Source organism: Aspergillus thermomutatus, assembly GCF_002237265.1.
Source record: "Aspergillus thermomutatus strain HMR AF 39 chromosome Unknown NODE_18, whole genome shotgun sequence".
Lineage (NCBI taxonomy): Eukaryota > Fungi > Ascomycota > Eurotiomycetes > Eurotiales > Aspergillaceae > Aspergillus > Aspergillus thermomutatus.
The window spans coordinates 20,063-35,101 of NW_020798066.1; the positions used below are offsets into that span (position 1 = coordinate 20,063).

The window sequence follows — 15,039 nt, forward strand, 5'->3', positions numbered from 1 at the left end:
ACGGACCTCCCCTCTTCCTTTGGCCTCGACTGGCTCGCATCCTCTATCTATCTATCAATCTATCCCTTGCCGACCGTGGGGGAATACCGACGCTTCACACGGTTGTCTCACCTCTGCCTCTCCTGGTCATCGCTGTGTAGTGCTTACTCGATCGCACCTCCAAAGGGCATCCTCTGGACCCTTATCCTATTGTTCCTGGTCGACACGCGAGAAATAACGATGCGGACCTCTTCATCGTTCATGATCATCACCTCCTGACGTCCCTCACAGCCCCAAGCACTCTGTTGAGCACTCTGTCCCTCCTGTCTGGTTGCGCTCAGAAGCGGATCTTCCCCTCCCCGCGAGTACGGACTAGAAGCAATTCTGAACCCTTGCGCGGTCCTAATACTGCTTTAGCTCGTGTCAAGGTGGTGCATTTGCGCCCAACGGTGGCATCCGAGCTGGTGGCATTTCTTGCCCGAACTTCCCGGCGCGTGGACGTGTGATCGGTGGATTGAATTCACGGAGAGTTTCCAGGTCTCTGTCATACCGAGTTGTTCTGCCAGTGTCCGACCGCACCTTCATCTATTTTCGTCACCTGGATCGGGACGATCCTACACTGAGACGATCGGAGCTGGCTTTTGATGGTCTTGAATTTGGCAATTCGTCTCATTCCTCTTCCTTTTTTTTTATTTATTTTTTCTTCAACATCATATCTCCCTCTTGTATGGCTTGAGCGCAGAGTGATTGTGTGTCATGTCCGTCAACTCCTTTGCCTCCCCATCCCCCACCTCGCCGCTCGGTCGGAATCGAAGCTCGCTATTGTCCAAGTTCCGCTCGCCGTTCAGTCACAGGAATCGCAGCATTGCCGACTATTATATCGAACCCGACGATCCCTGGCGCTCGTACTTTCCCGGTGACGTGGTCAAAGGCACTGTGGCCCTGACCGTGGTTCGACCATTGCGGATTACACACCTGGTGGTCTGTCTACATGGATATGTCAAGGTGTTCAAGAACACTGCGGCTTCGGGGGAAACGAATCCCGATGTGGGTTTCCTCGGCCCAGGGCGTGGGCGTCGAGGACCAGAGTACTTGGGCAACGGTCTGGCCACCCTGTTCGAGGATGAGGTGGTTCTCTGCGGCGAGGGGCGTCTCAAGGAGGGTATCTACAAATTTCGCTTCGAAATGTGCTTCCCTCCTTATGCGCTGCCCAGTAGTATCAGCGTGCGTGACTTCCTTCCTATTTTGGAATTGATCGCCCTATGCCCGAGCATCCAGTTTAGCTGACTATTTCTAATGACTTCAGTTTGAACGAGGTACTATCTCGTATATGCTTACATCCACCCTGACCAAACCCACGACGATGAACCCGACCATTTCCTGCCGAAGGCGCATCAATTTCCTAGAGAACATCGATATCGCTCCCTTTCCAGCCCCTAAGGCTCGCATCGTGACCCTTGAGCCTGTTACCAAACGCTCAAAATCCAAGGGCAAGGCCAAGTCAGCAGGATCTGACGCGGCTCCTGATGTGCAGTCTCTGGAGCCGTCTCCCAATGGTGGTGGATCGGTCGGAGATAATCGCCCGCCCCTTAGTCCGGCCCCCAGTAACGTCAGCTCATCGAGTCGGCTCAGCAACAGCAGCCAAAGCTTTCAACTGGCCAGTGATCCTAGTTCGTCCGCCGGCACCGGGATACGCAATGGCAGCATCACCCCTTCGATCGCAGATAAGACCATCACGGCGAAAACTGAGCTTTTACGGGCCGGTGTGCTGCCGGGTGATACGCTACCGATCGTCATCACCATCAATCATTGTAAACAAGTGCGCAGCGCGCATGGGATAGTCGTCACGTTATACCGTCAAGGGCGCATCGACCTCCATCCTGCCATTCCGATAGGCAGTCCGGCGGATGGCAAAAAGCCTGTTTACGAGGACTACTATCCGCGATCACGAACAGGGCTAGGAGGCCTTACGATAGGCACTAGTCGCACCAGCAGCGTCTTCCGGAAAGACCTGACTCAGACCTTTGCACCTTTGGTGGTCGACCCCACGAACATGACTGCCGTGGTGAAGACTTCAATCCGCATTCCAGAGGACGTTTTTCCTACTATTACGCGCACTCCAGGCAGTATGATTAATTTCCGATATTATGTGGAGGTCGTTGTCGACTTGCGCGGCAAGCTCACGTCTCCCGAGCGCTTTTTACCACGATTCAACATGGTATCGTCGGGGAGTAATTTCTCCCCAAGTGGCCAGGTTCTGAACCCAAGTGACAGCAATGGCAACTCGATTACCACGAACTGGGCTGGCAACATTCTAGACACGACGCAGATTCGCCGTGAAAAGGGAGTTATAGCTGTCGCGTTTGAGGTCGTGATCGGGACCCGTGACTCGCAACGGCGCAAAGAAAACACTGAACGTACGCCCTCTGTGGCTGCGGGGTCTGACGTACATCCACCTCAGGCACATCCCGCTGTCGAGAATGACCACTGGCAGAACGGTTATAGTCCGATGCCGACCGCGGACTCAGAGTATCCGGCTCAGACCGACTACGGCTTTCCTGATGAGTCGCAGTGGTCAGAGTATATGGACGAAACCACTCAACACTCCCAATCATTGGGCGGAATGATTGCAACACCGCAGTCTGAAGAGCCGACGGATGAGAAGGCGCGCCTGCGGCACGCGGAACAGACCCTCTTACCCAGTCGGCCGCCGGATGATTCTGAATCAGGACCTCCGACCGGTCACTTGGCGATACCAACAGCCCCCGTGCTACCTGAAGATGACCACATCAACGGCTATCATCATCTACCGTCACCGGTGGAGAACGGACTGCCTCACACGTTGGGATCGGCGGATTCCGTCCAGACTGTCGTTGCCAGCAGCAGCGCGACCGAGCCGAATGGAAGCACAGCACCTCCCGGCGAAGATAAGCAGGAACTGGAACGACGGCGACTCATGATGGAAGCAAGCGCCCCAGAAGACATGGATGCTCTCAACGACCACTCCACCGGGCATGGACCCAGTGCTCCGGTTTTTCATGATGATCACGACGAGCAACTGGTGGGAGGAGCGGCGCACGGGGACGAGTCATTACCGCGCTACCAGCGATAAGAAGTGAAGCTGCGTCTTAGGCGATTCATGACGATGTACGATTTTCATAGCTTGTATTTGTGTTCATCCGCTACTTGAGCATGGGCGTGGCATACCTCTATCTTGCATTTTTTCGGTCCGGAGAGATACCAACTACGTTATTGAATTGATTTATTTGTCCCGTGAGAGAAGAACAGCAGAACTATTGTCTTTGACGGCTTCGACAGCCAGGAACAGGGGTGTTGTAGCCAGTTGTAGCCAGCTAAGAAGCAGCTGGAGCGCAGGAACTATTGTCACTGCTTGCCAGACACGATAATATTTTGATGAAGCAATACTTGCGCACTGTTTGACGGGTTGTTCTTATCGGACCCCATATAATAGACTTTTGTAAGCAGTAAAAAAGCCTCACGACAATCAGGACTCAGCCCGAGCTGATAGGCCGATAGATAACTGCGTCGCAATAACCTAGGTTACTTCCAGTTCAGTAGGTTTGCGCTCCCAAGCGGGCTGGCTTGGCACCGTCTGTAAGCGGCCACGCGACGACACCTATCCTCCTCCTCCCCGTCAGCCATTTGCCCTTGCCCTCTCCCTTTTCTACCTCATCCTCCAGTAAACCCTTCCTGCTCTCGTGCAGTGTCCTCTTCACCCGTCAATCATCCTCTTCAGCACGTCCTTCATCGCAAGCAAACATGGCCTTCAGGAACGGGTCCTTCGCGACCTTCCTGATCGTATGTCGTAAGTGCCACAACCCAACCCCCCTCATCGCAAGAAAAGGGAAAACACTCTAACAAGTCAAAACAAACAGCGGTCTGCTTCTTCCTCGGCATCATCTTCTCGCTCTTCCCATACGACTACCCCATCCTATGGTCCACGGCCCCAACACCCACCGCCCACTACGACTACCTCGAAGCACACCTGCGCTTCCTCCACGCCTCCCCGCCCCTAATCCCACGCATCCTGCACATCGTCATCTTTTTGGGATTGGCGGGCCTTGTCTCGAAACTCTACAAGCCGTCGGAGAGCAACATGCTCTTCGACGGCGCCTCGCTCGTCCTCTACATGTGCGGCATCACCGTCTACATCGCCAACATCGTCAAGGGGCTGCGTCTCGCCTCGGAGGGCAAGTACGGCGAGGAGCTGGCTACCAATCCCGAGGAGAAGGAGCAGATCCTTGGCCGGGAAGACTCGCTGAAGGTGCTGTCGGCGAGTAATACCATCCTGGCGTTGGTGCTGGTGGGTGTTTTGGTGCTGCAGGCGGGGCAGTGGTATGCGGAGCGGAAGGATGCGCAGGAGTATGAGTCGTTGGCGAAGGTGCGGAAGGAGGGCGGTAGCGCTTCGTCGGCGTCGTCGGCCGGTGCGCCGGCGGCGGCGTCGTCGTCGTCGTCTGGGAAGCCTGGGAGACAGGGGAGTGTGAAGAAGAAGAGCAACTAGGTTTATTGTATGGTGTCAGAGTCGGTGTATTGCTAGTTTGATGTTTGTGTATGGGTCGAGTATGTTGCTTGTATGATCTGGCGAATGGTCCGGGAGGGGGGACTGGATATGGGCAATGGAATGAGGTATCAAAAGTGTATGCGAGCCATGGCTATATCTACTTGGGCTAGTTCTATGTACATGATGAAAGAAGAAAACAAAGAACCAAAGCCCTGACAATGTTTCGTGATGATCATATATAAACATTATCGCAATGCAGAAGGGGAATCATACGATGAAGCGCCCAGCGAACTCGATGTCGCGTGGGCTTGCAGAACGGACGTGGGCATCATGAAAGTCACTAAAGAGTGGACGGTGTGATAATGTCACATCTGCAATGTTTCGGGAGCAAACGAGAACGGACTCCGCGGCAGATCGGGCGACCTGGGACTCAGCGCTTTCGCGAACAGATCCTCGCCAGAGTCGGCGCTTGATGTGCGCGCAAGTGTAGTCATGGATGCAAACCCACTGTTGTGATCGCTGCTGTTCTGTTGCGCTTGGATTGATTCCGGCGGATAGTGCACCACAGTTCGAAGAGTGGTATCTGGGGCGGGGGAGGGATGCAAAGCGGCGTTGGACGTGGGTTGCATTGTGTGGAAGGAGTTGAACGAAGAGACGGCTACATCGGGCGACTGGGGAGAAAGGAGATGGCGCGCGTTCGAGGATGCTGCTGGTCCATTAGTTGGCGTCGAACTTGAGGAGCGGGACGAGTCCATACCATCCATGTTTGAGGACAATTCTCGCTGACTGGTCTGCAACTTGAGTCCCTTGAGCTTCTCGCCCAGCTTACCTCCGCTGCTGGGAGACACTGGCGTAGTGGGGCCCATTGGATATTGCGAATCTTGAATGGCCTGTGTCTGGGATTCCGACTTGGATCCCACTCCGAAATTGCTCTCGATCCATTCCTTCTCCTGCAGCGCCATGTGCAGCGCGATCCCCTCCGCGTTGTTCATACATTCCTCCCGAATCTCCTTGTCCAGGACCTGCAGCCGCTTCTTTGCCCAAATCGTATGCAAGACACCCTTCTTCCCAGCCGAGCGGCCAGTCGCACCTAGCTCCGGAGGAAAGATAGCCGGTAGCGGATTCAGTTGAAGCGAATTGGTCTTCTGAGTCGGCGTCGACGAGGCCGAAGACGTAGCGGGAGGCTCGTAGGACAGAGTCACCACGGGAGGAATGGTTGCATGAGGCGGTAAAAGGAAGTAGAAGCGGCGAGTGTTTTCGCTTGTTCGCTCATCGGCAGGGAGAACCGTCTTCTTGCCCTCCCATGAAACATGCCATGAGCCTCCGGGAAAATCCGCGGAGCGGCCGAGGTCGTCATCCTCCCATTCGACCATGAGAATCTTGGTGCCATCATTTCCTTTTCCAGCTTCGAACTCAAAGCGGGCCAGCGCCGTGATCCTCAGGCTCTGACATGGCACGCGGGGGGTTTCTAGACCAGCGAACTCACTGTCCGGAGTGAAGGGAGGAGAGAGGGCGTGAGACATGGCTAGACTATACTTTTGTGGGAAGATAGCAGTGCGCTAAGCAAAGGGAGGGTAGGGAGTGCCTGCAAAAGGAAAATAGCTTTTGCTTATTTTTTCGTCCCCCTTCCTTCAGAGGATGGATGGCCGGCGCGTAGGGAGAGATGACACAGAGACTGATAGACAGTCAGGCTGAGAAGCTGGACGGTACATCTGAAGGGCAGGAAGTGAGCGAGTGCGAAGGAAAACAGACCGACAGAGAGAGAAATTGGTGGATCACGGGATGGCGGAGGGGAAATTGCGTCGATAGGCTGCAAATCCCAGCCTAGTTGTTTTCCATGCTTCTTTATCCTTCGTATTGTCCAGTCTGGGATGCCTCAGACGGTCAAATCCCTTGATTCGATTCGATGGCCAGTGTCAAATGGCCCAGGTGTCTTCGTACGACTACTGCTCCAAAGACGAAGGCTGCATGTCCTTTGAGGGGCGTTCTTGGCCGCGCTTCTAAATATAGAATTACAGCCTGCAACACCGGCTTGGCGCCTGATGGTGTAGTACTACGGCACCCATTGCCCCTCGTGCCACTCTTTACGGCTGATTCTGATCTGATCCGGTCGTTTCAGTGGGTATGCGGTAGTATATCTACATGCCGCATTCGATACTTGGACAGCTCACTTACCTGAGTAGCTGCTCGATCCCAAAGACCAAGGTCTGTATACACATAGTCAAAGCCGTTAGATCCATCCTCGAGCTCAACATCTAGGCACCTATTACCAGGTTAGCCGCCAGAATCGGAGCTCTTCAATATAAAAGAAGACAGCATATCGACACTAACTAGGAGAAGTAGAAGACAAAAGACCCTCTTCCTCGCTGACGTGACTGAACCAACCGGGAAGACAAGAGAGATGCAGAAAATAACCTCATGCCTGGTCAGATCAGTGCACTCCACATCCTGGGAGAATAATAAGCATAATTGCAGGTCTTGGATTGACCATGCTCAATTTCATCACGGTGAACCAGCGTCTTGTACGGTACGATACCATACAAACAGAACCTACAGGACCATCAGGAAGACGAATCAAGTGGAGGATGCAGGAGAATGATCATCTACAGTAGTGATGAGACGTTCCTCACTATTGGAAGACAGGAGCATGAATCAGTTGCTGTCACTGATGGATGATGGTGAAGAAATCATTATGCAGGGGGCAGGGGAAAGTGCTTGACCTACCATGAGCAACAACCCCTCTCCATTAGGCAAGGGAAAGTTCTAATTTGGGCACAGCTGTCATGGAGATCTAAAGATCTCAACTGAGAGGCAGCTCGTTCGTTTCAGTGCCAGAAGAAGCGGGAGACTGATGTATGTCGTGTGCTGGAGCTGAAGATGTGCATCAGTATCACGACTGGCGTCATGAGATAACCGCCTAAAACAATTGATGCCGACGGTATTCAGAGGAAGTTGGGAGCTCTTGACGTGACGAGTATGCATATGGATCAAAAGGAAGATCGCAAAGATCATCTATTAATAGAATCAGCGCTACAGTCCGACCATTGAGGAGAGCAGATAGGGAGGCAGAGCCTAGCCCTGAACAATTGGGGAGACCAGACAATCTCTTGGTTTTATGATGGGCAGGGGATGCCTCCTATGTTATCCAATAGATTCAAGATCTGAAAGCAAAGAACTCCAGATGAACTGCTCGGGGGCATATCGACGGGTTTGTTGTGATTAACGATGTCGCCTGCCTCGATGTGAACAAGTGAGCCAATTCATCTGAAGCAAGAATGGTAGCTCAGGTCTGAGATTGAGTACACGAAGAGAGAATCATCTTTCGCCATGAATGTTTAAGAATATCTTCAAGTATATACCAAACCATGGCATTGAAGCTGATATTGATCTCGCTAAAAATATCATACCCTGTGAACTAACACTGCCTAAGGTAGCTTCTGCAGGTTAGTGTACCAGAAATAGTAACAATCATCGAGGACAAGAATGGGACACACATAGCCTGTCCAGTCAGCAGGTCATTTCTTCCTCGCATGGTATTTTCCTCAAAGTGCACAAATCAAAACCAGAATCTGACTTCAGGATAGACTATCAATCGCTCCCAGGCCCGCCATACACACCTGTCTACCTAGTGTAGAGAATCCCGTAATCGGAAATCAAAGCGCCAACTGAATGAACACACTCATTCCTCAACCAAAGATGCAATCAAACCTCGCCTCCCCGGTCAAAATTCGTCACAAACTCAAGCTTAAGGCAGTAGTAATAGTGCTGCGACTCTTTGCTTTTCCTGTCATTCGACGGTCGCTGATAGAGTGGTTAGCTGAGGGGTTGTTGACGCGCCGTGATCCTGCTCTGGGGCAGATGATTCGCTTCGAATCCTTCAGATCACGGCGCCAAAGCCGCCGCATTGTGTGATATCATGCATAGTGCATATACCTTTTCACGACTTCGTAGTCTGATTCTGCTAGATTGTTAATCGAGTACGTACTGTGGCCATGGTACATCTTCTGTGTGATCTGCCTCGTCAACGGTACACACAATCCTCGACGAAAGAGGGCTCACGAAGCAGGAAAGTCCTAGGTGGATGTTGCTGTATCCAAGAATAGCATTCCCGGCGCTTACCTGCCCCTCCATATGGAATAAGCCCAAGCCCCGGACAAGATGGAGTATCAGAAGTCAAGACCACCTGAAAGCCAGACCCACACGTCATCCCGGCTCCCCACACAGACGGTGTATCTTTTAGCAATTAGCCAATCACAACGAAGTGCCGTCCCCAAACATCCAGCGGGGAGCCACCAGAAGGATCCACTACGCCTAAATCAGGCATAGCGCCAGCGCTTAATTGCATCTGCCACGGTGCCCCAGTCCTCTGGAACAGTCCCACTCTGTTCGCTGATTGGCTCGTTTTCATCTGATGCAGGGTGATAGGCACCAAGTGATATAAAACATGGTGGGTTACGGGAAGAATTCAAGATGGAAGCAGCTGGAATGGGATGGGGGTTAGAAGAGGGGCATGAGACAAGAGACAGGAGAAGGTATCCTACGAAACTCAAACTGTACTGGTTGGGTTTGTGTGGTAAGCAATACAGGCATAGTAAAAGACTAAAGATAGGTTTTCTCTGGATTAGTGTAGTGGGTTTACCAAACCTGCGGGACTGTTCACAGCACATCAACTATCCTCTCATGAAGTCGAAACTCACAAAATACCTCGCATCTCGGTGTAGATTGACTGAGGGGCAACGATCAGATAGAATCGGTATGTCCGAACGGCAAGCCTGCATTCATCACGATGTCTTGAAACGTCCAGCGCGTCTTGTCTTCCAATGAGAGCCAATAGCTTATTGTCAGTGTGGTCACAGTCTGCTCGATGCTGTGATATTGCCAGGCAAAACGACAGCGAAACTCGCGCTAGTCCTTACTTGCGGACCTGAACAAGGATAGTAGAACATACTCTGGATGAAACTATCTACTAGTCTACTTTCCAAGTGTCGACTACTGGAATGAAAAGGGGCGCGAGGGCAATCGATGTGATCGTCTGGGATGATGTATGGAATTGGTAATTGATGTATTCAGTTGGTAACGGTATGGTAATACTCGAAATCAATTCACGCTGTATTTCCAACTTCAACAGCAACAACCACCGGCGCTCACCTGCTTGGTCGTAGCTTTTTTTTGCTTCCAACACCAGGCAGGCGCAGCTAGTCGACCGCACTGATCCCTTGGGCTGCTATGCTGTACACTTAAGGGAGAGTGAGCGTCTTACTACCAACTTGATTGCTGCGACAGGCCTCACAAACAAGAATGGGGATCCGATCAGAGTGTAGAGCGCGTCAAAGGATCCTCGACTCGCCATTGAGATTGCTGGTAGCCTGTTGGGCATACAGACCCTGACTCGTACACCCTCTCGCGTGGCAGCGCGTCTGTTTGACCGTCATCTCTCTTCGCGCCGGGAAGTAGTCCGCGAGCCTCAACCCAGAGCATGTGCGAGTGGCACATCCAATCACCGCTGCTACCATGTTCTTGGGACGTTGGTCGCGAGGCTCCGTGGGCTGTTGCTCTTTCTTTGACCCAACCCTCCGAGGGATCTGGCATCTCAGCGATATTAAGTTATTCACCGATACCAGTAATGAGTCTCAACGCTGTTGGTTCTTAATGTATTTCCCCGAGGTGGTGGCCATGAACCAACATTGATGTCGATTCTCTCCTTGGACTGACACGTGGAACGAGTTGGACGAGATGGCGCAGAATGGTAGAATCCGATAGGCTTCGTTGAGCCAGAATGAGTCGAGATGTGGTCTTGATCGAGCTGGTGGCCCGTTCGTTTTCTTGTAGGACTGAGCTGTCATGATCTGAGATCCGCGCTCCAGAATTCGGACTAGAGTTCAATTCTTGAGTCGGTGGACCACGGCGCTTCCGCATTAGATAGATGTTGGAGATGGCTTCTTTGTGCTGTCTTTCTATGTATCCCGCGAATCGGAGCATTCCCAGAAGAGAATTGAGTCATGGACGGTCAGTTGATCGTAGAGTTATCCAAAGACTGGTAACCAAGAAGAAGCCATATTGGGCGAAGTTTAGTATTGACTGGAGTATGTCAATCTGCCACTTTCCAAAAACAACCAACAGGCGTGGGGATTGGATCAAACATTACCAGGTAGATATTTCCAATCGTGTCCAAGTGCCTGTAGGACTGTAGAAACAATATGGATAGTGAGGAAGAAGAATGACGGAAGAAATCATTAGATTGTGCTCTACTCCCAGGGCATAACTGCACGTCTCCTGAATTACTAGGTATGCAAAGTAAATGAGCCCACATCATGACAATCAAAAAATGAACTTGATGGATACGCAGCGTATGACTCTGAATGCTATTTGTTTCGCCAGACTCCCCAACACCAGGCCCTGCGCTAATTGACCCGACCATATACTAATTAAAACTGACTGGCCAAAAGGCGTGTATAACCAAGGTACTAAGTCTCCTTGTCTTCTTGGCACTTCCTTCGCTTGCCTTTGGGCGGAGCCTCGAGTTGTGTCCTCTTGTAGGTCACCGTTCGAGTCACAACGTGTCTCACACTAACTCGGCCACTTGCACTCCGCGGCGCATCGAAATAGCGTAGCTTCCAGTCTGACGGAGAAAAAGGCGAGCGGATTGTAGACGCACTCTGAGGGGACTCTGTTGTCGGTGAATATCTCAACGTCTGCGGTATCCGCAGGCGCCGCAACGACGTCGGGTCTTTTCTAGGCTGAGATGCCGGTGCTGTAAAGGGAGTGGGCGGTGGAAGCGAAGCGGTAGCAGATCGGACTGGATCATTGAAGACGAACGAGCCGCTGACTGCACTGGCAGGCTGTGATGTCGGAGAGTGGGCAGGCCTGTCGAAGGGGAACTTTGGGAAGCTCACTCCGGCGCTGGTAGGGCTGGAGAATACGGGTGTGAACGCTTTGAGGAATTCTGTATAAGCCGCAGGAGGCGTGATGGGCGTGGAAATGCCGTCCTCTTGCTTCACCCCATCCGATAGGCTCGACGAGGATTCATTGTGGATCTCAGAGGGGAACTTTGTAGTTTTGGGTGTCTTTAATGGATGCAGAACTGGTTTGACGGAAGGCATTTTGAAAGTCACCCAGGACAAATGAACCAAATGGTAGTCTTCTCAGAACAGTCGACAACACTGTCGACCGAAGAAGCCAGTCCGCGACGGATGAGTCGCCGTGCGTGGCAGTTGATATAGATCAAAAGATCGATGTAGACGGCGCTGAACACTGGAAGGTACCAAACGCCTGGTGATTTGTGGTATGAATGAGAAGTCTGATAGGAAAAGTAAGAGAAAAGGAAGCAAGAGTCAATAAAATAGCAGCTCTTAGGAAGGAATGGCGTCTCTTTTGATCCCTGACTGGCCTACAACCACAGAGATCGAAGGACGTGGAGTGAGATTTATCTGCAGCCTGGAAAGGCAGTCGAATGCTCTGTAAGATACGTCGTATTATTGCCTGAAACCGTATCAGTACAATACAGATACGGAGATCTGTAAAGTTTCTTGTCAGCAATCACACGCCAAACCCAATCCAGCACTCTCCGCCCGAAGTGAGCGGCTGCACTGCTGGACAACACAACACCCCCCCTGCGAATCAGGAGACGATGCTGGACTCGGAAAACTCAGACTCACTTGGTTGCAGGAGGCAGTGGCGATCTTTCTGAGGAGAGCGTCTTCAGACAGAGGTGTGAACCATTCGGTGAGGAGAAATCAGGATGAAGAGGAGGGGGTTCTTGTCGCGAGCTGGCAATCGAGGTTCAAGCAACCCCTCGAGGACAATGAGAAGACAACGATCTTCATGAGACCAATAAAGAGAAAACGGTCCCCTTACTGCTCTTATATATTCCTCTTGTCGTAATGTTTACGCCATGGGCAGGCGTTGTTCAACCCTTCCCAGCTGGACGAATCCTCCGCATTGTCGCGCGCTACCTGAATCAACCCTCTAAAATCTCTCGCGCTGTCAACCCCCGGCAAACATAAGCATACTGCTAACCTAGAGACGCTTAAGTTACTCTACTTAAAAAGCCACTTTGAATTCGCCCTCCTGTTGCCCTCCCTGGTTCGCTCAGCGTCAACGCACGCGGGGTCTGCTGGCGGCTCGCCCAGCGAGATTGCCCCTCCCCGAATCAGCAAAGTCCTTAACTCACATTTAGCTGACAGGCCGGCTTGACGCTCCGAGTTGGATCCTTCTTTCGCATCGTCTTTTCTCTGCCTACTCCGCAGCTAGCAGTCTGCTCGGTGGCCTGCTACCCTTGTCGTTCTACCCCTACGCAGGAGGGATATAGCGGCTGCAAGCAAGGCCGGCGCTTCCGAGATTCTTCAACAACCTCTCATCTCATGAGCGTGCAGAATCGCAGACAGCTTTGCTCGTTGCCATGGGGAAGTCTGCAAAAGGTGCGCTTTGCAGCAGATCGTCGTCGGTTCCTCTGCGCTGCTACGTCTTGGCGGACCGATGAGGGCTTCGCACTAATTCTTGCAGAAACGCATCGATTCGACAGCTTGCTTGTTCTGGCCATCCCGGTCCTCTTCATTCTCTGATTCCTACTTCAGAGTGAACGTTGACGCTGAGAATTGAGTCCTCGAGGTTGCGACGACATGGTTGGGTCACAGTCGATGGTTGCGTCTACGCGCACTGCAGATGCTAAATTTACAGACGGGGGGACGAACGAGCGCCGAAGCAGACAGGCTTCCTGCGATGAACTTGAATGCAATATTCATGGAGACGCTGCACATCTTTACAACGAAACCACTCTATCGTTGCGGTCAATGGCGCCAGCTCCAATACCAGAGCAGGACAAGGACCATACTCAAACGGTTGACCGTTAAGCATATCCACTTAATATCTTTATTTCCCATTGCGCATCATCTGCGATGACTTCTTGGAAGCTAAGATTATTTTTGTCGTATCACTAACCCCGAGAACTTTATGAGTCTTGCAGTCCCGGAGTCAAAAAGCCGTTTCATCGTATACGTGGTGCAAAAAGAAAGAGGGGGTGTGTAAGTGAATACAGAATAGTGACGGATGCCGGAGAGGATGCAGAGACTGGAGAGGAAGATTTGGGAACAGCGCAAATGTTGGACTTTAACAGAGCAGTCTGCTTCCTATTGCTCTTGCCTGAAACTCTTCTCCTGCAGCTCCTAACCCAAAAGGATATAGAAGTACTCTTCTATTTTATAACATTTCCTATCAAACAAGTCTTACCGTAATCAGACACCGAGCAGATCATGATGTATTAATTACGTTCAGAGTTCGTAATATACCTGATGACCATAGAAATGGGTTTACTTAAGGTCAGCGCACCTCACATTATATTGTGTTGACCAGTTCTCAACCTGTACTTGTTACTATGCTTACCCTACAAAATGCCTATGCTTGGTTACAAGAGACAGCACTTCAAAACATTAAAGAAAATTGCCAATTCAGTACAACTAAACACAGTACGAACCCTTAATGCACAAAGTCCAGCATCTCTATACTGTCTCCATGCTGAGTTGATCTGCCACATCTGTCGATATCTTCCTATCGCTGAGACCTTCTGTCTGATGATAAGCTGTGCTCGCTTCTGGCATGCAAGAACCGGTATTCAGGCTTTTGTCCGTGTGCAACAGCAGTTGGATGCAACAGCCTACAATAGCTGGGGGCTTATTGAAGCACGTTTTCATATCCTCCGCCTGATGGAATTTGATAAACTTTGTAGGAAAGGCATCAGGTCTTTTTGTTGCTGGGCGTGTATGAGGACTCACCCAAAATCATGGTTTTACTCCCAGGAGTCTCAGAAACCTGTCAATTTGAAGTTCTCAATTGAAGAGCAGAGGGTAAACTGCTCAGCTGCTGTTACCCGCAGCTGCAAACCTCACTGCAGGAGTATCTGGGTTGGCATGTGCCGCGAAATGACATTTGCTGAGCTCCGGACCCTAGTGTATGGAATGAAGACTTGCAAAGAGAAAGTTGGCTCCTCTATTATGATCCCTGCTGGCGGCTGCTTTTCAGAGCATGTGGAGTTTAATCTAAACACCATGCATCTCTTATCCCGGTTCTACCTTGGGAGACTCTCAGATCTTGGTCTGGTTGGCTTTGATTATCTATGTCAGAATGCAAGGCTTCCATTATGTCCACACAAGAGAATTGATGTGCTTGCAAAGCATTTTCTCCGAGGTATGAGTCCAGGTGATGTCCGTTGTTGCTTTTACTGTCGGACAAAATACTATGTGACAATCACCTCTGATGAATTGATTGAGCTCCATATCTCTCGCTATGTTGGCAACCTTGCAAGAGCGTTTTCTCCCATATGGCGTACAGCATCGTATGGATGTGTCAACCCTGCCTTCCTTGACCATTGCCGGGCATTTTCAGACTGGTTGGATAGCATGTATAATCCAGAAACCGGTGCTGTGTATAACGGAGGCCAATTTGAGATATTCGCGCCCGCTCGAAAACCAAGGTACAGATTCCATTTGACTGAACCATTTCCATAATGGATACAACAGAGGATGCAGGGACCGGTCTGAATGACG

At 51.3% G+C, this 15,039-nt stretch overlaps 4 protein-coding genes across 4 annotated transcripts; 2 read left to right on the forward strand and 2 right to left on the reverse strand.

The window, feature by feature from the left end:
* Nucleotides 1-735: 735 nt before the first annotated feature.
* On the forward strand, nt 736-3,091 carry rim8 (pH response protein PalF; the record flags this gene model as incomplete). Its single annotated transcript, XM_026756725.1, has 2 exons — nt 736-1,203; nt 1,286-3,091. The coding sequence occupies 2 exons, from the start codon at nt 736-738 to the stop codon at nt 3,089-3,091; spliced, it is 2,274 nt and encodes a 757-aa protein (XP_026617717.1).
* A 668-nt stretch (nt 3,092-3,759) lies between these two features.
* On the forward strand, nt 3,760-4,501 carry CDV56_103432 (putative secretory component protein shr3; the record flags this gene model as incomplete). Its single annotated transcript, XM_026757051.1, has 2 exons — nt 3,760-3,805; nt 3,876-4,501. The coding sequence occupies 2 exons, from the start codon at nt 3,760-3,762 to the stop codon at nt 4,499-4,501; spliced, it is 672 nt and encodes a 223-aa protein (XP_026617718.1).
* Nucleotides 4,502-4,866: 365 nt separating this feature from the next.
* Nucleotides 4,867-6,024, reverse strand: CDV56_103560 (uncharacterized protein; the record flags this gene model as incomplete). The annotated part of the gene is made up of 1 exon (XM_026757179.1): nt 4,867-6,024. The coding sequence occupies one exon, from the start codon at nt 6,022-6,024 to the stop codon at nt 4,867-4,869; it is 1,158 nt and encodes a 385-aa protein (XP_026617719.1).
* A 4,941-nt stretch (nt 6,025-10,965) lies between these two features.
* CDV56_104176 (uncharacterized protein) lies at nt 10,966-11,601 on the reverse strand (the record flags this gene model as incomplete). The annotated part of the gene is made up of 1 exon (XM_026757795.1): nt 10,966-11,601. The coding sequence occupies one exon, from the start codon at nt 11,599-11,601 to the stop codon at nt 10,966-10,968; it is 636 nt and encodes a 211-aa protein (XP_026617720.1).
* Nucleotides 11,602-15,039: the final 3,438 nt, after the last annotated feature.